General features: G+C 39.7%; 2 protein-coding genes across 2 annotated transcripts; one reads left to right on the top strand and one right to left on the bottom strand.

The window, feature by feature from the left end:
* Window positions 1-588: 588 nt before the first annotated feature.
* ift140 (intraflagellar transport 140 homolog (Chlamydomonas)) lies at window positions 589-22,848 on the bottom strand. Its single transcript, XM_026315531.1, has 30 exons — window positions 22,748-22,848; window positions 22,119-22,282; window positions 21,695-21,916; window positions 21,322-21,443; window positions 21,071-21,201; window positions 20,297-20,472; window positions 19,929-20,020; window positions 19,746-19,852; window positions 19,466-19,608; window positions 19,120-19,323; window positions 18,909-18,981; window positions 18,652-18,743; window positions 18,311-18,438; window positions 17,983-18,100; window positions 17,711-17,832; window positions 17,488-17,623; window positions 17,079-17,210; window positions 16,309-16,553; window positions 5,114-5,291; window positions 4,439-4,629; window positions 4,257-4,352; window positions 3,993-4,125; window positions 3,631-3,774; window positions 3,347-3,475; window positions 2,999-3,181; window positions 2,693-2,896; window positions 2,291-2,503; window positions 1,765-1,931; window positions 1,526-1,667; window positions 589-1,361 (listed from the first exon to the last, which is right to left on the bottom strand). Exons 2-30 carry the CDS (start codon window positions 22,263-22,265, stop codon window positions 1,182-1,184), a joined length of 4,350 nt encoding a protein of 1,449 aa, XP_026171316.1. The 5' UTR covers window positions 22,266-22,282; window positions 22,748-22,848; the 3' UTR covers window positions 589-1,181.
* tmem204 (transmembrane protein 204) lies at window positions 6,005-14,922 on the top strand. Its single transcript, XM_026315532.2, has 3 exons — window positions 6,005-7,389; window positions 8,211-8,366; window positions 12,592-14,922. The coding sequence occupies exons 1-3, from the start codon at window positions 7,110-7,112 to the stop codon at window positions 12,831-12,833; spliced, it is 678 nt and encodes a 225-aa protein (XP_026171317.1). The 5' UTR covers window positions 6,005-7,109; the 3' UTR covers window positions 12,834-14,922.
* Window positions 22,849-23,091: the final 243 nt, after the last annotated feature.

The following is a 23,091-nucleotide window of genomic DNA, read 5'->3' as shown; positions in this document are numbered from 1 at the left end:
CAGAGTGTATTTCATTTTAATACTGAGGTTGACTAATTATTTTTAAAAAAGCACTCATATACCACTGTAATTACTATAACATAACCATGACTGTGTGTAGCTCAGTTTATGTTTTCTACACTGTATGAACACCAAACTGTATACCAACTTTTCATTTTTGCATATATGACATATATTTATTTGTTTTTCTGCCAGAAAAACAAGATCCTGTAAAATGAATTGGATCGACACAGCTAGTGATGGAAATCTTTGATAATGGCGCCCTCTTGTGAGTTCAGTTGGGATACCTGCTGCCCCCTAACAATCTCTTTATGTTTGAAGTATATAACATTCAGATTAAAAGGTTAAAAAGGGTCAGTGTATGCTTACTGCATATTAGTAGTAACAGTGACGTCAAGTTATTATAAAATAATAAATAAATAATTAGTGACTGCTAAAAATGAAAAAAATCCTGGCCAGGTTCCTCAGTCTGTTTGTTCTATTACAGACTTTTGTAAGATCACCAATATAAAACCTTCAAGGCCATGTTGTTCATTTATAAATATTTTATTACAGGAACTTTACAGTGCATTGCATTATCAAATGTACTGTTATTGTAAGTGCCAAGTAGCAACTGACTGAAATGTATAAAAAAATAGCTAAAATACTTTACAGTGATATTTTTTTTTTTGACACTGAGAGGACATTTACAAATAATACACCAATTTAATAAAAAAATAAACTGTACCAAATGCCTGGAACCCAATAAATGCTGTGCTCATCCACACCACGTTGGACAAAACATATTGAACCCAGGATTTGTGGTAGAAAAGTAGAGCTGCATGATGTATTTTTAAAAATCCTTTTTTGGATGACACCAGTTAACAGTTATTTATGGTCAACATTTTGGGAAATATTGTTCAATTGTAATTTAAATTGTCAATAAATTACTTTGCTGGTAGGTCCATTACTTCTGGTTTAAATCTTTATAAAATGACCACAAACCTGCATTTAACCACGCTATATTTGTACTTTAATATTTAATAGTTCAGATACGTTTTTTGAGTCATAGACATCTTGATGCTTTTAAATAACCTGACATAGTCTTGCTTTATCTTCCTTTGGCGTTCACCTTCACTCCACTGTGTTTGCCTGTGTAGAAAGTGTTTTATTTATATATTGCCCAATCAATGTGTTCATTTTTAAGATACATTTAAGTCCTCCTCCACTTCATCGTCGTCCTTCACACTGTGTCTGTTGTCACCACGATCCATGAGTTCACCCATCTCTTTTTTCAGGGCCTCTAAGCTGCTCTGGCTAATGTAGTACCTAATGTTTTGCATTGGCAACAGCTTTTGGAGCTCCTCCAGCTTACGATAGGCCTGGAGAGGAAAGATTACAAAAGACAGAGAGCTGAGTGTCCAGGAACTCACCAAACCTTAAGAGTCATACTTCAACACTTCCTTTGACTGAATGCAAACATTTCAATTCTTTGGCAAAGGTGTCACTTAACCGATTAAAAACAGCAGGGAAATGTGACATTTACCATTTGGAAGTTGCCTTGCTGACAGTGGTGCTCCACCAGGAAACCAAATGCATCTCCAATCCGTACAGCAGGGTCCAAATCTGGCTCCTCCAGCAGGCCTTCACATAACCGCACCGCTTCGCCAGCATCCTCCACATACAACCTGCAGACAAATCAAAGCCAAACAAAAACACTAGGTCCTCTGCAATAGAAAAAGACAGAGGTGCTAAAATAAAAGGGAGAAAAATAAGAGTTCTTACCTACGTGCATGGACAAACTTCTTGATTAGGGTTATCTTATGCTGCAATTTAGCCAGTCTTACTTCCTGTTGTCCAGTTGAAGAGTCCTTTGTTTTAGAAAGGCATTTGGCTGCCTCAGTCAAAGCATCCAGAGCCTTTTCATAGTTCTGGTAATCATCAATCTCCACCTTAACAATAGCAACAAGAAGAAAAGAAAAAAACTCTTACTGATGCACATTTTAAACTTTTCCTATATGACAATATTTAAGCTTTGACATAACAAGTATGGTATTGTAAAGAAATGTCAAAAAAGCATAACACAGGAAACATTAACTGTTAAAATGTATTTTTCCTGAGAAAGCTGTAACTATATGAAGATTCATCTCCCCAGACATAGAACGTCTGTGTTAGAACTACATGTTTTCTCAAGTCATGAGTTTCCTATGTGAAATGATCATTCCAAAAGGTTCACTGTTCATAACCAGACCAATGATCATCATGAAATGAAGTCATTTTGTGTTTGGCATATTTGGCATGTTTGCCCTACCTGAGCACAGGCTTCATAGAAGCCAGCTAGCAGGTCTGGTGCTCTGCCTTTAGTGTAGAAACCAATGATAGTCTTCAAGATCTCTGGATTTTTGCGCCAGTCCAGAGACTGGAGGTAGTTGGCAGCCATGATGAAAAGCTCCTTCTGACGACAGACATTGGCAAAGAACACAATCTTCTCTGTGTCCCCTGATTTGAGGAGTGCCCTCATTGCCTGTTTAAAAAAGGAAAAGATACAACACAATATTTTTATCTTTATCTTGCGTGTGCATGTACTAGCATTTATGTAATAAACATATTGCTGAAACATGTGGCAGCAGGCTGACAGAAGAGCTCATCTTTTCATCCAGATACCTGTTAAATAAATTGTGCATATGGTATTTCTTACACAGCACAGTTTTACCTTGAGCTTGTTGCCTGCCTGTGTGTATTTCTTAGTGGCCAGGTGGTAATTGCCCTGGCGCATGCAGCAGTCAGCGATCCTCTCCAGCAGCTCCTTTCGGGCCTCTTCAGACAGATCTTTTGAATCAGTTACAGTCATTCTCTCCGCCAGCTCCTCTGTGATAGTCAAGTTCTGGGCCACACACAGCTCCAAGGCTTGATGGTACTGGGCATGTGTGCACGCACAAATGTAAAGACATGCTTAAGTAAAGTAACGATGATATGAGCTGGTATGTCCATGTTTAGGTGATGTGTCACAAACAAATACCTTCTTGGCTGCTACCAGTAATTCCACAGCCTTCTCATACTGGGAATGTGTGATGAAGAAGTCAGAGCAGCGTGCCAGGAGTGCTGGGTCAGAGTTCTCATTCAGATCCTCTGCGATCATCTGAAGGGCAGAGAATTGTTGGGTGGCAAAGGCCAACTCGAGAGCTTTGGAGACATAACCAGCCTACAAAAGAGAAACAAGCAAAAAAAAAAAACTGAACTACTGAAATTCTGGTTCTTATCTTTACACATTGCTATTTTCAAAAAAAAATATTGCCCCCTTGTGGAATGATTTAGAATGAATCTAAACATAATCTCAGTCATTCAGAAAAACGTATTTGGGACAGACCTTGTGGTAGAGGGCAACAGCTCTGTCCATATGGGTGCCTTTCTCTTCATAGTAACAGGCGGCCTCCATCATGTCCTCTGGGTTACTGAGGAGAGCCAGGTTCATCAGCTGGTCATCCAGACCATTCTCCTGTTTGGACACAATACAAAAAAAGTCAAAAATTCAATGGGATAAGGATTAAAGCTCAGCAATAGAAATGTAGGCACGGGCATCTTGAAAATGAAATAGAGAGATTTCTAACTTAATATGCTGATGTGTAGAAGGGAGACAGTAAAGTACGTTACCTTACAAAGTCGTATGGCGTTGTTGTAGGCCTGGGCTCGTGTGTAGAAGTGGACAGCCTGTTTAATATCATCATGACCCTCATAGTGTCTGGCAAGGTGGTACGATGCTGCTCTGTCACCTGTGTCGTTGGCTATCTCAGACGCCTGACAATTAAATACATACATTACCACATTTGTGGACTTTTATTTGATGATGTTTTGGTTTAAGGCTTTTTAGTTATTTCCCTATTTAAGCTCAAAACAAGAGTCAACATCATAATGAGCACAGCAATACATATCCATTGGTGACATTTCAAAACACTTTGACCTTTGTTTAGAAAGTAAAATTCATTTCCCATAAGAAATACTCAAGTGTTAGTTACCTTCTGGATGTTTCCCATGTAGCAGTGCACACGAACAAGTGAGAGGTAGTCCTGGGCACACTCATAGAAACGCAGTGCTGAATCCATGTCTGACTGGCTCTCTAGGTACTGAGCCCACCACTTGTAAATGTTCCTAGATTGATAAGATAAGGGGCTTTACAAAGTATGCATTCTGATGTTTAAATGTAACTCAGTGTATGTATATGTTATAACAGTCTTGTGATATTCTCTTCAGATGACCATGAAGGAAAACTGTAGACTTACTTGTCCTTCATTTTGCTAACGTAGACCTCTAGAGATAATGTGTCATCCTGGAGCATTCTGGGTACTTCTACCTTGTGTGTATCTGAGTTCTCATAACTGTTAAAGAAAAGAGTGACCATTACTGTGTTTACGTAGCATATCAAATACTAAACCTGAAATAATAACAGTCAATTGCATCTTACTACGTGATGGCCAGGGTCTTGTCACCCATGGACTCCAAGTATTTGGCATAACTGTAGGAGGTGGTGCGCAGATGGATGCGATCATAGACTTCAGCTGTCTCTAAAGCTTTCTGCCATTGGCCAGAAGCCTGGTAGAAAATGTTCAGCAGGTCATAGCGTTGACAGGACTTGTACAACTTTTCTGCATCTTCCTGTTACAAGACAGGAAAAGATGATGGAAAGATAAATGGATTTTGGTCTGGAAAGTCCCATGGTCTATGCGCGGTGAAAAGCTTAGACCTAAAAAGAGGACATGTTATTAGTAGCCAAAGGATGTGGCATTATGTCAGATTATGGCTTTAGGGATCTTTATGAAGAACAGAAAAAAATATCCTCTGGATGAATACTATGAAATTGAGTCTACTGCTTTCATGTTTCAATTACAATGTCTGTCTTTCATTCTCTGTCTCATTTTCTCTGCTTTTGAATGTATGGTGTTGTTACATGTCATGTCTCAAGTGACTGTTTTTTTCTAATTTTAAAAAAGATGTAAGTGATATAAGATGCAAACAGAGAAATAAGAATCTCTTAATTTTCTTTGGGTAGTTCATAAGTAGCACAGAGAAAAATGGACACAAGACACCTTATTAGTGGGACTGTGAGTCAGTTGTTTAGAGCCAACAATCAAATGTTTACCAGCATGCCAAGTTGAATAGCCAACATCGCCACTTGTGCTTCTGGTTCTGGCTCAGCCTCCGCCTCCTTCAGTGCTTTTGCTGCTCTAGCATTTCCCATATTCCCAAGGCACACACGGGCCACATCTAGCCGCCGGGTCTTCACACACATCCGTGCCATGTTTTCCCATACTGCTTTACTAATGAGAAAAAACAGAAATCCTTGTTTGCAAGAGTGATGTGTGTGCCTGTAAAAACAATTATACGCATATACCTACACCCAATTTCAATTTCATTAAAAAAAAAAACACAGAAATGTTGATATAATATTCATGTAAAAATGGTGACAAACCCCAGACAAATATGTAAATACCCTTGATCAGAACTCTAATGCTGTAGTATTAATTTAGTCTTTATCACCATTAAAAACAAAAACCCACCACAGTCCTTGTGCACTGATATAAGCATAACCATACAAGAACATATGCAGGACTTCAACTCTAAGGGGCGTGCTTTTTTTTTTATCTCTGGCTTTCCCTTTTTTTCCCTTTTGTCTTGCTGACGTAAATCAACCCCTCTACCCTCTTTTCTTTTGCTTTATTTCCAAATCGAAGATTCCACAGCCATCTGGTCTCTATTTGCGTTCCCTCCCTCCTCCTGTCTTTAGCTTATACAGATGTGGGCTGTTTATTAAAGTTAGGCAACAGGAAATACCCCAAAACTTTAGGGGCCTTGCTATAAGAGGGGGAATAGAGGCCAAGCAAAAGAAAGCAAAAGTGTTAGCCAAAATCTTGCTCTATATGGTCACAGAAAACTAACCCCTTGAACAAAAAGTGAGAAACTTTACTGAGAATATTGAGCCCGCTGCACATAGAGCAGCAAGACCAAGAGAGCCAGAAAAGGAAAGACGAGAAGGAACAGGTCTACATTTGGCCCCTCTTCCCATCCTCTTTTCCTCTCAGGAAACACATCCTGTTGCTGGCAGACTGTGGCGGCCAATATGTTTGTTGTACACGAGAGAGAGGACTATAGCAAACGCCCCCTGGGCTCTAGACAAAAGAATACACAACAGTGACGTCTAAGAGGGGGGTCTTTTGGATATTCACTCACACAAACCCACAGACACACAAACACACATTTAAAGTGATCATGAAGGAGGGAGCTTTCTGTTTAAAGCCTGCTACAGTTGTGAGCTGATGTCTTGGACTATGAAAAGCAGCAACTCCACCACATTTCAACTCTGACCTCAAGGATTGCGAAAAAGGAGTGAGAGAGAGGGGAAGAAAGAAAGAAGCAGAGGGAGGTGGGCAAGAGGAGTTCTTTTTCGAAACAGGCAGTAGTGGCTCTTCTAGTTCAGAGACAGTCTTGGTAACTGTAAGCGAAGGTACCAACACGTCAGCTCCTAGCAACGCTGTCCGAAGAATCTGTGCTTTTTTTCCCCATCAACACTCTTCCAAAGGCAATGTGAAGACAAGAAAGGAAAACATTCTACTGCTTACACGGAGAATCCAGCTGCACATGCAGAGGTCAGACCATTACAGCAAGCAAAGTACTGAAGGAAGGGAAAGGAGAAGATAAATTACAAAAGGAAAATAAGGAGAAAAGCAAGAACCGAGATCCAAGAGCCAAGCTGCAGCCAGCCAGAACCACTGGAATGGACCTAGGTGCCAGTTGGATTAATCCCCACGTACCCACAGTGCTGTCTGAGGAAGAAGGCTGAGGATCTGCTGCAACGACAACCAAATCCTGACTGAGGATGAATGGAGATGTTCTTTAGCTAAGCCTCAAAGAAACACTCTTGCCAAATCCACCTCTGTGTGAGCTGGGACAGCACAAGCCAACAGCTGGAGGAGGTGGTGGTGGTGGCAGAGGTGGAGGAGAGGAGACAGGGGGTCCAGAGCACTGCTGGTGCTACAGCCCCAGAGGAGAGGCAGAGGAGCAGGCAAGACAGTGAGGAGGAACAGGCACTGGAGGAGGGATACGAGGGAGGGGGAGAGGTGGCGGGTTTCGGGCGCCGCATGGCCGTACAGAGGCTGGTGGTGGCAGCAGTGGCAATTGCCCTGCTGTCCCTGGTCCTCAACAATGTTGCAGCCTTTACCCCCAGCTGGGTCCTGCAAGCCCTGGAAGACGGACGCAAACGGAGTGTTGGACTATGGAGGATGTGCCCCACAGTTGGGGAAAGGGGCCGTGATGATCTGCAGGCTGTGAGAAAGGGGCTAGGGACACAGAGGCCATGTGAAGGCCTTGGATGGGGTTCTGAGTATGCAGGCTATCAAGAATCCCGCAGTACAGTTAAATGTAAGTTTTTACTTTGATTTCTATTTTTTTTTTAAATAACAGTGTTAGTAATGTCTGCTTTCAAGAAATGTGAAAATTACTAAACTTCAAAGTGTCTAATCCTTTTCTGAGCACCCTGGTTAACTGACAGGCCCAAGATATAGTAGTTCTCAGCAGAAACAAACACAAGACTAAAGCTATTTCTGTGCCCAGTGTCTTTGTGGTAGTTTTTTCTTTTTCCATTTGAAACGCATCACAGAAGAATTTCACTGAGTCAGTAAAGAAGCAATTTCTATCATCAGGAGCCTTAACAGGGGGCCAGAGACGGTTATATTCCAAAAAACAAACCAAAACAGTGAATTACCTGGATAAACAACTCCGCCAGATGAACATGCTATGTACATTCCTAAATAAAATTTAAGTGGTTTGCTTGTATTAGCGTAAACGTTAGCCCAACTAACTCAAATTCAACCTTTTGCTGGCAGTAATACCAAGTATAAACTAAGTCAGGATTAGCTTTAGTGAGTGAGTGAGTTTTGTAGTGGATTTGTGTTTTATTGAATTCATTTCCATTGAGAAATTTCCATTCAAGAACAAGAATAGGAAACGCTGAATATTCACTCACTAACTTTACTGGGCACAAGGGGCAGCCTGGAAACGTCGGTCTGCCATTCATGATAAAACAGTAATCATGCCTCTGTCACCTTCCTACAAATCCAATACATTATCTGAACAGCATTTAAAGACTAAAATGTCTGATTTAGCCTTAAACTAACTTGTCATAGATGCATTTAGATAATAGTGCAGGAAATATGACACAATTCTTCTTCTGATCCCTCAAGTGCAGTTTGATATGATGCGAGCATGTAACCTGATGGCGACGTTGGCCCTGACCACCGGTCAGCTGATTTTCCTTCTGGGCCTGATGGAGCTACCTTTTATCACGCAGGAGTCACAGTGGTGGGAGGAGGCCATCGCTGCATTCTTCCAGTTAGCCAGTGAGTATCAGTGTTCCTACAGCTTTGTTCCTACAGGTTGTTTAAATTGCTTTGCATCAGCAGAAAGATAACGTTCTAATTAAGGTGCTAAGTGTGCTTGCAGCTGAGGTCTGCACATTATATTGTTCCGACACATAGAGAGAGAGAGAAAGAAAGAGAAGAGCAACTTTGCATTCTCTCTGGCAGAATGGCAAAAACAGGGGGATAAAGTCACAGGGGGGAGCTAGACAAGCTGATTCTCCAATACTGATTTACCCCGAGGTGCAAATACTGCAGGAACTCTATGGCAACAATCCTTACCTCACCTACACAGTATTCTTTTATAGATAGAAATGGCAAAAAACTAAATTTCTGGACCTACACAAAAAAAGATGACAGTGAAGACAAAGTAAGAAACCCAGAAGCAAAGGGGTTAAAAAACTAAAAAAAAAAACATAACATGAAAAGAGAAAACTTGCAGTCATGGTAACAGACCCCCTCCTCTACACCCAGCAACTAACCATCCTACTGTGCCACTTTAGGAGTTGGCTGGTATGGCCTGTCCTATTGGCCCTACTGAGGAAGTGTGTTTTGTTGTGTGCAGTGGCTCAGCTGCTTGGTATCATTGTGGTAAAGCAGCATGAAGGGGGTCTACTCGGGGTCTAAATTTAGTCCCAGCCCAGAATCCATGGGCCAGAGCTGCAGCGAGCCAGGGAGCGACTTTTGGGCGCCAGGATATCCCTGCTCAGGACGAGGAAATGTCTGTGACTACCTGTTATGCAAACCCCAGAGCTGAAGAAGGAAAAAGAGGGGAGGGGGGCGAAATGGATGGGAAAGACAGTTTCGACAGGGACTGTGTGTTTGTGCATGCACTAGCAGGAGGAATTATGTGCATGCATTTTTGTGTATGTCACTGTGTGTGTGTGTGTGTGTGTTGCAAGCATGCGTTTGTAGTGTGTTTTGATAGAGAAATGTTCTGTGACAACAGCAGGGTGGGAATTGCCTCTCTAGATAAGCTGGTGCAGCTTTTATGTCTATGTTTACAAAATGTCCAAGAGCAGCAGCAAAGAATCTCCTCTTTATCATTAGCGTCTTCGGCACGCACAGCTGCCTGAGGGCTTTTATCTAAAGACCTGGGTGAGAAGGTTGAGATCCACCCAGTGGTACTTGTACTATATTTCAATATAAGACAGCACCAGCAGCCAAACCACAAACTCATCTCACTAAAGCATTAATAAAAACAACTGCAAAACAAACAGATTTCCAGTCCCATAAATCATTAGCTCCTAAATGCCATTTATAGCTACAGCTGTTCTGTTTTTAATGCTATCAGTAATAATCTATTATAACTTTTTTCACAAAAGTATAGTAACAATGGCGATGAAGTCTAAAAAGAAACAAACAGTACACACCTATTTCCCTGAAATGTAAAAATAAAAAGCATTCTACAAAACTGGCATCTTCCAGTTTTACTCTCTTCCCATAGTCAACAAAGCTGCTGAGTAACAAGATGACGTGTATCTTGGCAAACGGGTTTTTCCCAACCAAAAACAGGATATTCAGGAGAGTATTAATAGACAGTAAAGTGGATATTACTTAAATTAGGTGATGAGTGTACCGCCATTTAGCACTAAACAAAAACTACAGTTAACGATGAGGGAATGTCATTGCTTTTGCCAGCAAACACATTCAAATGAATAGGTTAACATGAATTTACACCTGGTTTACACCTCAGCATCTTGGGCTTCAGAAAAAGTTTTTGTTCCCAATTTACACAATTCAATTGAGAAAATAATTGTCAAACACATTTAAAATACAAAAAGAATATTTGTTAGTGTTAATAATAATAGAGAATAAAAAAAAAATCTTATTTCATGATCAAGTAAGTGGACCTGTTTTCCAGAATACATATAGTGTTATTGGCCTCTAACATTTAGTAACCTGTTCCCCATCCCGACTTGAGACCTCCTCCAGTGAGTGAGTGAGTGAATGGACTTGAGCTCTGAATGAATGGAGATATTTTTACCCATCACCCTCTTTCTCAGGAATGTTTTCATTTTTAGACGTGCCAAAACGCTCTGTTACTGCAAGCAGAGTGAGGAATAACAATATGCTGTTTCATTCAGCAATATCTCAGCCGTGTTGGCAGGTCCAGGCTGAAAGCACAACATAGGCTATTTCACCCCTGGAGACAACTCAGGAATGTATTTTCTGAATGGACACAGCTGTCAATATGTCAAAAGGCATGAATGCAGGCCATGACTGTGGCAGTTGCAAATGTGGTGCACAATTCAGAGCTGTTAAATTTGCCTTAGAAAGGAATTATACTTTTCTGAGAAATCTATGGCTCAAGAGATTCCTGGTAAAAAGGAAGCAATAAAAGTTCAAGCAAGACACCCAGGCAGACTAGTCACACCAATCAGTGCTTTGCTCTGTAAGATTAATTCGAAGGAAAACAAACCAACTAAAATATTTCCAAGACCTGGCCTTCAGATAAGACTTGTTTAGGTCTTTTCTATGACAAAACATGTCAAACGTCTAGCAAATATATAAACCACAGAACTCAGGGTGTGGAGAAGAGGAAAGGAAGGATGGAAAGAGGAAAAAGGGGAAGGAAGTTTGAGAGATAAGTCTGTGCCAAAAAAAGAGGTTCACACAGCCCGCCCTGCCTGGAACCTGGGCAGGAGATTATTCATTTTCTTGGAAAAGAAGCCAGACAGGTTAAACATGAATAGACTGAGCAAACTGCTGCATTCTCATGCGTACACACAGTGGTAGACACGCAATGATATACACACACTATTATCCACATCCTCACTTAAAACAATGACGGCCATCTTACTGCAGAGGTACAGAAAAAAAATAATAAATGAACTCCCACCCATGGTGCCGCTGACTGTATCAGGAAATGAACTGATTCATGTCCTAAAGCACCAACATCCCCATTTCCAGTGATTATTTTTGGTGACTGTATTTATACAACTGCGGATGGGGCAAAATGTCTGACGCATTTCTGTTGAATTACTGAATGGCTCCAGAGCACTCTTGAATTCGCTGGAATGAGGGATACTTGAATGACATTGATTGATATGGGCTTTCATACTCTACACACCTCTTTAAGTAAGAGTGCAGAAAGATACGGTGTATGAGGACAGTGAATAACTTTCCACTGCAGATAAGTCAATAAATCAAAGGGTAAAGAAACAGCACTGAAGTCTGTGTGGCTTTCTACCCCTGCATGTAAACAGGAGTTCCTCATTGTGTGAGTTAAACTACTGTGATTCAAAGAAGTTGAGAGATAAAACTTATCAAAGGTTTTTTGGAGCACATAGTCTTGCTCTCATATTTTTTTTTAATATTGAGAACTTTGATCTTGAGATCTCAGAAGTTCATCCTAGGAGGAAACAGATTTCAAAATTCAAAGACCCCACACAGAGCTCCCACTCGACTGTAAAATTCCAGGTTACAGGGATGGATGTCTAAGTGACTCTGTGAGGTTTCGACAAGCCAGTGAGAGACTTTAGGCACATTCGCATTACATTTTCTGAATATCGAAGAAATATTGAACTACATGGTAAAATGCATACATATATAGTAATAAATAAGAAAACATCAGTCTTTGACTGAATGAAGAACTTTTCTAAAACCAATTTATAGACATGATAGCAGCATTGATTCATGAGTCGTAAAGTCAGATTGTTGGTGAGGTGCTCCAACAATTTGTCCTATAACTATTAGATGGATTGTCATTACTACTAATTTTGGGAATCTTACATTTCATCTACCACTAACCTGGAGGTTCCCAATCATTTGTTTTGGGTTAAATGTCTTAAAAATAATTGGACTGATTTGCGTGAATAACAATAAAGTCAAGTTTTTTTAATTTGTGCAGTACTTTTGTTTATAAACAAATATTAGAAAAAACTAATGCCATAAACTTTGTTTGTTGCTATTAAAACAACCTAAAATAGTAAATATTATAATATAATATAGTAAATAATATTATATTGTTGAACATCAGTATTTTAGCTACACTTTATTTATACTTGGAAGCTCCTAGTAACTCTATCACTATGAAATGTGACCAGGTGATTTGTCCCAGCATGAAGGACAACACTATTTAAACAACATAGCATTCAGAAGTCCTCAAATTACTAAAGGTTCAACAAATATATTCAACTGGGAACTGCTAAGTGATCATGCCTTGTCATTGACTAAGGCCTTTTCTCCTTGTGCTCCTGTACAGGTTTTGTGCTCATGATTGGACTTGTGACCTTCTACAGGATTGGGCCCTACACACACCTATCCTACTCCTGCTACCTGGACATAGCTGCTTGCCTGCTGGCAACGATAGCTGCGGTGATGCTCATCTGGAACATTTTACATCGTCGTGATGGTCTAGCACCGCAAGTTATAATCATCGGTCCTCCACCGACATCACCTTTCCATGCGCGTATAGACAATGACTACGTGGAGTCACCTTGTTGAGTCATCTGACCTCACAAGCTGATCCAATAAGGAGTGATACACTAAACTAACGAGACAGTGTTATCGACTGTTCATGTTTTGCTCCAGCTAGGTGCCTCCAATGCGACTCTCGAAAGAGGAGTCTATTCCTGTGGCTCTACAATGGCTTGACTAACACGTACCTGCAATTGTGTTTCACAACCTCTCCATCATAAAGATATCAGAATGATTTTTGCTGCTTAGTGCACAGAAGTCACAGACTTAACTAAAACTAATGTCTGAAACAGCCTGAAACATCCAATCATTTCAAATAATGATGTTTATATAATATAATGTCTCATATATTCATGTTTGGGTGAGATGATTCTAAGCTAAATATTGAATTTGGACTAGGGCTGTTTTATATGAAACATCCTTCATATGAAACGATCAAGCTGGAACTTGACCTATTTTATTATACAATATGTGCACTTATTACACAGCTTCCTCCATAATTATAAATTGGAAATAAAGAAAGATATTGAAAATATAGCACCAGAATACCTCATAGTTGTTTTCATCCTTAAATCTTACTACAGATTTAATACATATTAGTATTAATGATGTTTGATGCAAGTAAGAAGGTAAACTAACAAGGTTAAAGCAGAAGTCAACTCAAACCTTTTTTGCAAACACCAAATGTAAGCATATTGAAAGAAATGTAGGGATGATCGCTCTCACTCTCTGAGACATTGCAACATAAAGATTTGTCCTCATGAAAAATGGAAAACAAAAACGACAAATAACCTGCCAATTAATGTATGTGAATTGAATTTTTAAACAATATTTGTTATATCAATGATAACAAATATTTTGGCATATAATGCATTTTAAAATGACACACATTTTAATATTTAAATTCGTTTTCATGATGCTTTCTGTATGAAATTCTGCTCGCTTGTGGTACATACAAATATATATATATATATATATATATATATATGTATATGTATACATAAATTAATATAATATAGTGTATAGAATAGTGCTATCATTAGTAGTAGTATTATTGTGAACATATCATATTTTTGCAAAGAACTCCAGGCTATTAAAGGCACAATAAAATAATAATATATCATATAAATTCAATAAATCTATTGGTAAATGTTCAAAGTGGTTGTTGTTGTTGCCAATGTTTTGTTGTCCAGCACGGCATCCGAGAAATAGGCAATATTAAACTTAATGAAACAAATTGGAGATTTTAAAATTTGTATGGACAAGAAGCTACTGAAAGCAGTGAGTGGCACCTGAGCTAATTTTCACATGTTTTTGCAAAGGGTCTGAATAATTATATAAATGTGATATTTCTGTTTCTTCTTTGTATTAAATTCACAAACATTTCTAAAATACTTGCCATCATACTCTGACTATACAGCACATGTAAATACATACTTTTTGTATAACTCAAATTCTAATATTTGCTTTAGGGAACAGTGGTACTACTTTCTTTGACAAATAGGCATTGAAGAACTGTGGTGGTTTCCTGCTGTGAATTACATACCATCCACCAACAAATAGCATGAATGGCGTGCATGAGAGTTACATGAACGATAGCCAATCATGATGGCCGCTAAATCTCTCTGCTTCACCCCTGAAACATTCCCTGGGTGTTTTTGTTCCTGGTGGAAACGAGGCGTTTTGCCCTTAAATGTAATGGGAAACAGACAGTTAAGAGAAGGCTTGTATTCATAAGGTCAGATAACCAAGCAACAAGTCATCTAGAGTCAAGGACAATATGAATGACAGGAAGTAGCACAGTCTGGACAGAATAAAGACATTTCAAGCATCTGTATCTGCTGCTTTGAGAGGCATACTGGAAAAGTGTGTTACAGGTTTCTTTATCAGAGTGAGGTAATGGATTAGTCTGTATGGTCACATTTATAGTATATGTATGTGTAGGTGTGATTTGGTTGAAATGACCTTTTAAGTTCCATGAGTGGATTGTCTGTATAGTCTCTCAAACATTTTCATTTTATTATATGACCTAAAAAACATGTAGTAGATTAAATACCTGCTGCAGGATGTGCTTATTCGTGTGGGTGGAGATGTGGGAATCGGACACAATATCTTTTATTGTTTAAAAAAATTAAGCAGAAATAAAAATAGCCATCAATTAGGAACTTAGTAAAGCTGCGGGTATATTAAACTATTTGGAATACCCAGTCAGTGGAGTATGCTATTCCCATTAGTTTCTTTTTAATGTTACTTCCCATTTTATGTAATGTTTGTACGTCCAAAAGTAACACTAGAACAGAACTCAGACTGGGTGCCCTGAATCACGTATTCTGCTAAAGATAACATCAGATCTTTGCTAAAATCACATATACGTTTCCCCATGACACACACACAAACACACAGGAATGGACACACACATCCTTTTATTGACCTGATTCAATGTCTGTAAGAATGGAAAGGGCACTCCTTTTGGACCAAACTGGCAGTGGGAACTCATATGTGTGCGTGTCGCAGTGTGTTTAGAAAAGTACATCCCTTCAGAACACACCCGCAAACTAACAGAAACAGTCACATATATACACGTTGAAGAGTTCCTTCCCTTAGGAGAGACACAGAAAAGCCCTTAATCATGTCCTGTGTTTGAAAATCTATTTCATGTAATTACATAAACAAATAAAAGTTTGGTGTGGGTGGATCTAATCTGATCATCATGTTATAATACACAAACCTGCTGAATTTAGACCTAGATATTATTAAAATGACAAACATGCATTTTCCTGTCAAGTGCCTGGTTGACATGTTCTTACTGCTTAGAGAAAAATATATAAGAAAATACAAATCTAAAAAATAAATAACTGAGTGCCTTGATCACTCAGACTGTCAGAGAGCAGATCATTGTTCAGGTTGCAGAACTATTATGGGAGTCAAAGATGCTGAATGAAATTATGGGTGAAGAAAAGCAAGTGGCAACAATGTCCCATTCGCAACACGTCAGAAGCAATTAGACACAGTTGTCCCACTGCTACCCATTGTAGAGCATTCTGAGAAGAGTCAAGGCTGTAGGAACAATACTATCCCTGTGGGCTTCACTTGGACTTTGAACTAAAGCCCCAGTGAAAAGAACTGGTGGAGAATGTGATGACAGTAACTAAACAGGGACAATCTATGGCATCACATCAAACTAGAGGGTGCAAAAACACAGAGTGAAAAATACAGACCTGCATGTTTTAACAGTTTATCCCACTTACAATCAATCAATCAATCAATCAATCAATCAATCAATCAATCAATCAATCAATCACAGAAGTAACCAGAAAGGTCCATGGGCCCACCCTCAAATAGTCTTCATGTTATGCACAACAATGTCAATCAAGCACAGAGACTGATCGAGGTCGCAAGTGGAATATTTGCACTCACAAACTGTTAAAATGTGCAGGTCTATATTTTTCACCGTGTTTTTGCATGCTGACACAAGAATGACATGCAGATATTTCTGCCCTACCTCTTGATGAGCTTGATAGCCTTGAAGGCCTCGTCCATATCGCCGATGGTCAGGTAGAAACTGAAGTTAAGCATGGCATCGCGGGTGCTCTTCTCACAGTTTTCCAGGCCCACAAAGTCCCTGAGAGGTCGCCTGGACACCATATGGGGGAACTGGGCAGGCCCCCCTCTTGGTGGCTGGGTCTGGTATTGAGGTGCCGATGTTGTGGCCGAACCCTCTGTTAGCCCTGGATCCCTTTCACCAGGCTGATGAGAAATGAAATCATGGTGTTCACACTGATAATCATGTGGTTCAGAGTAGTAATGAATAATATGGGAATATGGTTTTTTAAATCCTGGAGAAATGGGTAGGAGGCAAACCAAACACCAACATCACAGAAATCTATTAATAAAGACAAGGTGTGTAATGAGACACAGATTACTGAGCTCTAAATACGACAAGGATACTTTTGTGCTGTTGGGACCAGGTATTTTAAATTTTTCTTCAATGCAGCACAAGGAAAGCACAATCACAGTAGCTGGAAGTCAGAATTAAGGGTACTGAAGCCTTTCTCTGGACATCAAACACTTACTTCTGGTTGAAAGACACCACCCCTCCGAAATAATATCTGGGGTGTGTAATAATTGTGCAAACAAAAAACAAAGGAATACTTAAGTAAAGATTAGAAAATGCCAGTTGATAACTTTAAAGAGAGAAAAAACAAATGCAGTATTAAAAAAAAACCCACTGAAAAGCAAATACACATGCACAGCAGTGATTTCTATCCACACCTTGCAGCTGAAATAATAGTAAGGCACATCCAGAGCAAGAAGAGCCTGCAAGCCTGCAGGTTTGGGGTAGCAGTCTTGTAGGAGGAGCCCATGCTCCTGTGTACAGAAGAGTGTCACCACGGACACATCCACCTAAACAGACAGAAAACAACACGCCCTCATGTGATTAAATACTTAATTTACTTTATTAAAATACTTTTAGGATCATCAATTTCTGATTGCTTGCTAAAATGCCTTAATGAATCAATATATATGTCTCTTAGTTCTCACTTTTACCCAGCAGCATTGCACAGTAGCATGACTGTAAATTTTTTAGCACCAATGTATTAAAAGCTAACAGTAGTATTAGCATCACACTCTGCTTATTTAGCCGTACGGGACTATCTCACGATTAAACTGCAGTTTTTACCATGTCAAAGAAACTAGTTGATGAAGATTCAGAGCCGACCGACATGGTCTCACAAACAAAAAGACGAGGTTCACACTCATCCCAAAAGTGAGATACAGGGCACCGACCGCTGAGCTCTGTCACCTGAAATTGCTGCCTGAAATGTAAAACAGACATGTAGGGTGAAACATAGCTAGAGGAGAAAACTCTACATGCACTTAACTGGTCAGTTAATGTCCGTTACCTTTCACTTTCTTCTAGTTGTGCGATACCACTGGAAGGTCTGCCAATGAAGAAGTCAAAGTGCGTCACAGTGTCCATCTCAACATCATAAAAGTACACTTTGTGGTCAGGCCGCCCATTTACCTGAGAAGATAAAACTTACATTTAGTTCAGCAAAGAAACATATTTGAATGAATTGGTACCATATTTTTCATAATAAGCATGAAATACTGATGGTTTTCAAAATATTGAATAGCTTTTCAGAAAAATGACTGCTGTGCATTGTCCATTCACCTGAGAGATTAGGATGCTGATCTGGCTGCCATTGGCATTACACTTGACTGACCTCAAGCCACCAAGATTGGCAATCTGTTCAGCCAGGTTCTTAGCATTGCAGTGAGCTTTGGCATCTCTATGAAGATATTGTTACATTGGCATTGATGGAAAAGAAATTGCTTAGAACAGAGAAATGTACATTGTAAATTAACAAAAAAATGTACAATACATGGAAGTGATCTAGCATTCTTATATTACATTTTAACTGGAGGAAACAAATCTGGAAATATTAACATAATAACAAAACAAAATAACAAAAATATTAACATCCACATTGACACTATACCTCCGCGAGAGGTCAAAAACTCTGATATGTGCTGTGTCCGTGCCGACCACCAGATATGACTGACACACACTGAGTAGGATCGGGTTTCCCTCTGCCTTGGAAAAAGTTAGCAGTTGTTTCACGGTGCCCTAAGGAAAAGAGAGGAAAGATTGGTTCAAGAAATTAACTAAATCCATGAAGCAAAACAAACTTGGGTTTGTGCTGACTAAAACCAATTCTAATTTAACATTAATACAAGAACACCCAGTTTGTCTTGTGAAAGTGCACAGTCAAACATTTGTCACTATTGTGTTTAAGTAAAACAAAGAAAGTACAGTAGTTTCCAATATAGGCAAACAGACCTGTGGTGTGCGGATCTGTACCCTATTAGGTTCCACGGTGTAGAGGTTCTCACCATGTACAGCTACTACATGGGAGTCACAAGGAAATGATCCTAGGAAATCAGCAAGAGGGCATGTGGAAAAAAAACAGAAACAGAAAGGAAAAGAATAAGTTGACAAAGGAATAGATGAAGGATAGGGGAATGAGGACCAATTCTAAAGTGTCACATCTGTAAAATGCAACCTTTTGAGTTTGATTTTTTGGGCAGGTGTTGTACCTGTATTGCGTAAAGCTGTTCCTGAAAGCTCATACACTGTGACCTGCTTGCCACTCCAGACTGTCACAGAGTCCTGTTCGTATGACACATGTCAAGTTACCATAAAATCAATTAAAATTTTTATTTTTCTTAAAGAGCAAACCCTTGAAGAGGAGTTCATGGTACAGGTACAGATAAAAATCACTTTTCCCCTTCTCAGATCCACACTTACCTTGGTAACACACACTCCCTTGATGTGTATGTCAGACTGTAGAGCAAGGTGCACTCCTGTAGCAAACTGAGTGACACTGAGGTGGGTTGGAGTAAGCTGCACTGCTGCCACCTGCTGGCTGAAGTGGGCCGACATCACATGCTCCCACAAGATCAGTGCTGTGTTTGAGTTGTTGGCCGCCAGCAGATTTAGACTGGAGCCCCACTGAAATGAAAGGTCTGAGTAAACTTTCCCAGCACAATACTATATATATATGTTGTTAAAAACTCTATTACTATATTGTATGGGGCTAATTTTCTTTTTATAAATAATACAACAGTGCTTTATAAATGCTGGCCCAGGGTACCTGTAGACAGGTGACATTTCCACCTATTTCAGTGGGAGTTTGTAGCTTCCATTGGGTCTTGGTGTCACCTCCTCTACTACCTGGCTGCACCACCATCCTCCACATTGCTATGCGCCCAAGGTTGGTACCAGCTGTCAGGAGTTCTGCAGAGGCAACGATATCATATAAAAACAATGAAGATTTTAAATACAATATCTTAAATTTACCAGATCCACAGAAATGTGAGAAAACAACACTTTATATTGTACATTTGGTAATATATGACAGTTATTTTAGTTACGTTTTCCTGCACAGTATGAAACACAATTGATCATCTCTCCTCTCTCAAACCCCAGAGTCTCATCGAGGGCCAAAACATAGTTGTCATCTCGCTCCAGGTCCCACAGCCTATTAAAAAACAGGAACAAGATGTTATTGAGGTTTCACATGGGTATGTGTGCATTAGCACTATGTGTACACTGACCTGATAACCTGTTCGCCTGCTGCTGTGATTAGGAGACTGTTATCTGTCCAGACAATGTCTACATTCTGTCCACTCTTGCTGCTCAACTTTACCTGCCAAAAAAAAAAATCAAAACTTCAGTTGTCATTTGTTCAGGCTGATCAAAGAACAGCAACTTTAAAAAATGTGAAAATGATATAGAAATATATAGGATGAACTAAAAAAGTGTATTTATTTACTGAAGAGCTCTGCAATGAACAGTACCAAATGAACATCGAAGGGATATGATGATCAGGCTTTATTTAACATGCAATGTTGAACCACATCCAGACGGTCTTCATAAGCAAAGCTTTATCTAAGAATTTGTATCTTTGATGATTCTAGTCTACCTTTAAGAACTCCTGGGCTCCACCCTCAGGTCCCAGACTGTACTGTGACAGCATCATAGTCTCTGTGATCACAGCGAGGGCTTCCCTCTTCTCAAGGTAGAACAGATTCTTGATTTCACCGTCCACACTGAGAAGTGTGCTTGTCTTACAGTGCTCATCCACACTGTGGACCTTACCTATACACGGAACACAGGGTTAAAGATTAAAATATGATCTTAAATGCACCAGAAATTTGGTAGGATTGTAGAGCCACAGCCATTTTTGAATTCTGTTGAAACAAAAAAAATCCCCAATGTGAGAAGTGAGACATTTTAAGCTCAACTGTTGTCGAACTTGCTAAAATGGATTCAAATTCTAAATTTAAGACAGAATTTTATTATTTTCATGGAACCTTTGTTCCACTGACCTTTAGATTTTTCCCAGCCTTTATTGGCCTCCTAGTGGCCAATACTGCTGTGGAAATATTCCCCCACTCTTATTTATATAACTGCTCAATATAGCACTAACTAGCAAGTAACCAGCAATGCAATACATATATACAAAGCAAAAACAGGGAAAACACTCTTCATTTCCTATTAGGTAGAGCAAGAACTAAAGATATATTTAAAAGCTGTTATTTAATCAGGCATACTAGCTAAAATGCTGAACAGTTTCAACTGGATCAAGTCCTTATCTAGACAGGACGTTGTCCTTAAGAAAACATGGCACCAGTACAGGGAAAGTCAAACATTTACTTGAAATGCAGAACCCAATCAAAAAAACACAATCTCTTACCATCTGCAGTGCTGACATAGAAAGCAAGTCCCTCCTGTGGGCCCATTTTCAGAGGTGCTCCTTTCCAGCTGAACATATCCAGAGCACTCTCATCTCCACTCACTGATGCCCTGGCTAGCATAGCCACATCACTGTAAAAAGTGTTAGGGCCCACTGTCAGAAATATATCATTCAGAGCAAGAGAACATAGTGATGTAACACTATTTTCAATCTAATGATACTGTTAAGGACCAGAATAACCAACTACTTACTCTCCAGGTGAAGCAGGTCTGAAGATGCAACAAGTTAAAGGATTGTTGTATTCATGCTTTACTAGATAGTTTCCTTGAAGTCTCCCTCTGGCATCTACTTTCCATACTGCTAGAGCCCCAAACTGTCAATAAATTATTTTATTATTTATGCAGTACAAGAAAACCACTTTGCATGGTTCTACACAATGGAACAGATTCATGCCTAGTTTACCGTACTATGGCCTGCCGCATATGCCATACTGATAATCCTGGCTTGGTTCAAAAATTAATGTTTATGTAACCCATTACATCGCCACAGGCTGTGAATCCATGTGAGTATGGCATGCACATACAGCGAGAATGTCTGTGTATACAGTCATTTCAACACACTCACCTGATCCCCAGTTACCAAACGGCTGCCAGAGCTGCTCCATTCTAGCAGTGCGATGCAGGCTGCATGTGTGCTGGGCAGAACTGTTTGATCTCCAGATGGGTGTGTCAGCAGCACTACCTCTCCATTCTCCCAGCCTACTGCCAACACTGGTTTTGTGGGATGCCAGTGCAGCACTGTGGGTTGGTGAGGACGTTCTAAATGGCAACTCTCAACATGCTCTCCCTGTACATGAACACCGATTATTATTTCAAGTATTCAAACTTTGTTTTAATAATGCTGTAATTGAAAAATATACATACACTAATAGTCAAATGTTTGGAGTCACTTTCCCATTGAAATGAATAAGAAAGCGTGTCCAAATATTGGCTGATAGTGTACAGTAAAATTAAAATGATATAACAAAGAGTTCTCTTTTTCTGATTACCTGCTGTAAGTAGAGGTCTACAGTGCCTCCAGCAGCAGCTCTGCTTGAGGCCACAGCCAACACAGGAAAAGCAGCGTGCCAGGTCAACTGAGAGGGCACATCAGTGCTTTCAGGGGCCTCAATACGGTGGTCAAAATACACCGCCATGTCCCCTGCGCTTTTCTCTGGATAAGAAGGGAGAAAAAGAAAATGAGAATCATGTGTAGCTAACCTCCAGTATTGAACGTGGTTACCGATTAGTGCGTTTACTTAATCACTAACGTTAGATAACCCCAGATCGTTTCCATCAAATAGCAACGAGTGATAACCAATTTTTACTTGCACTTAAATGTATTCGACTTAGCTACTTCACCATACAGATAAATAGTACAGACTTGAACATGGCTAACTAAAGATTCGATATAATAGGTCGTGCTGCCTAGTTAAGCAATAAGGTTACTAGCTAGCTAAGTGGCAAATTATTAACGTTAAGTTAGCTTTAGCCGCTAACATTAGCTAAGCTAGATAAGCTAGCCAATTTTAGCTTTGATTGCTGGCCCTCGCTACTACAATAATGAAGTTAACGGCTGTGTTTCATTATATGAAGACCAGCCTGACTGTCATTTCCTTAGTGTTAATACCGACTTAACTGTTTAATGCCGAGACACTTCAAAACATCGACCGTAACTTCTACTGTTGTTGTGGAGCCTCCTGAGTGAAGACAAGAGCGTCGCTCCTAGTTGCCCCTGACAACCTCAAGGGATGAAAGGAGGAGGAGTTACGGAAAACACCGAACATAATCCGAGTTGTTGTCGAAGTAGCATTCAATTGAGAACAGTAAAAACTCAGTGAAAAGTACATACCGTTTGGGAGGACATGTTGATATTCATCATAATGCTCTGAACTATGTCACATTTCCTGTAGTAAAATATATGTTTTGATAATAAAGCCCAGTGGGAAAAGGATCTGTATTCAGCAGCAACAAAAAAAAAAA

The sequence above is a fragment of the Mastacembelus armatus genome, chromosome 19, assembly GCF_900324485.2.
Source record: "Mastacembelus armatus chromosome 19, fMasArm1.2, whole genome shotgun sequence".
Classification (NCBI taxonomy): domain Eukaryota; kingdom Metazoa; phylum Chordata; class Actinopteri; order Synbranchiformes; family Mastacembelidae; genus Mastacembelus; species Mastacembelus armatus.
This window is presented reverse-complemented; position numbering and strand designations above follow the sequence as displayed.

Bases quoted from the DNA above. Each gene is read 5' to 3' on its own strand.
- tmem204 (XM_026315532.2), top strand. From the start codon at position 7,110: ATGGCCGTACAGAGGCTGGTGGTGGCAGCAGTGGCAATTGCCCTGCTG. The intron at 7,390-8,210 runs GTAAGTTTTTAC...TGATCCCTCAAG, and splicing joins ATCCCGCAGTACAGTTAAAT to TGCAGTTTGATATGATGCGA. The intron at 8,367-12,591 runs GTGAGTATCAGT...GCTCCTGTACAG, and splicing joins TGCATTCTTCCAGTTAGCCA to GTTTTGTGCTCATGATTGGA.
- ift140 (XM_026315531.1), bottom strand. From the start codon at position 22,265: ATGGCGGTGTATTTTGACCACCGTATTGAGGCCCCTGAAAGCACTGAT. The intron at 19,324-19,465 runs GTACCCTGGGCC...CTTTCATTTCAG, and splicing joins GAAATGTCACCTGTCTACAG to TGGGGCTCCAGTCTAAATCT. The intron at 18,982-19,119 runs GTAAGTGTGGAT...TCATACGAACAG, and splicing joins AGGGAGTGTGTGTTACCAAG to GACTCTGTGACAGTCTGGAG.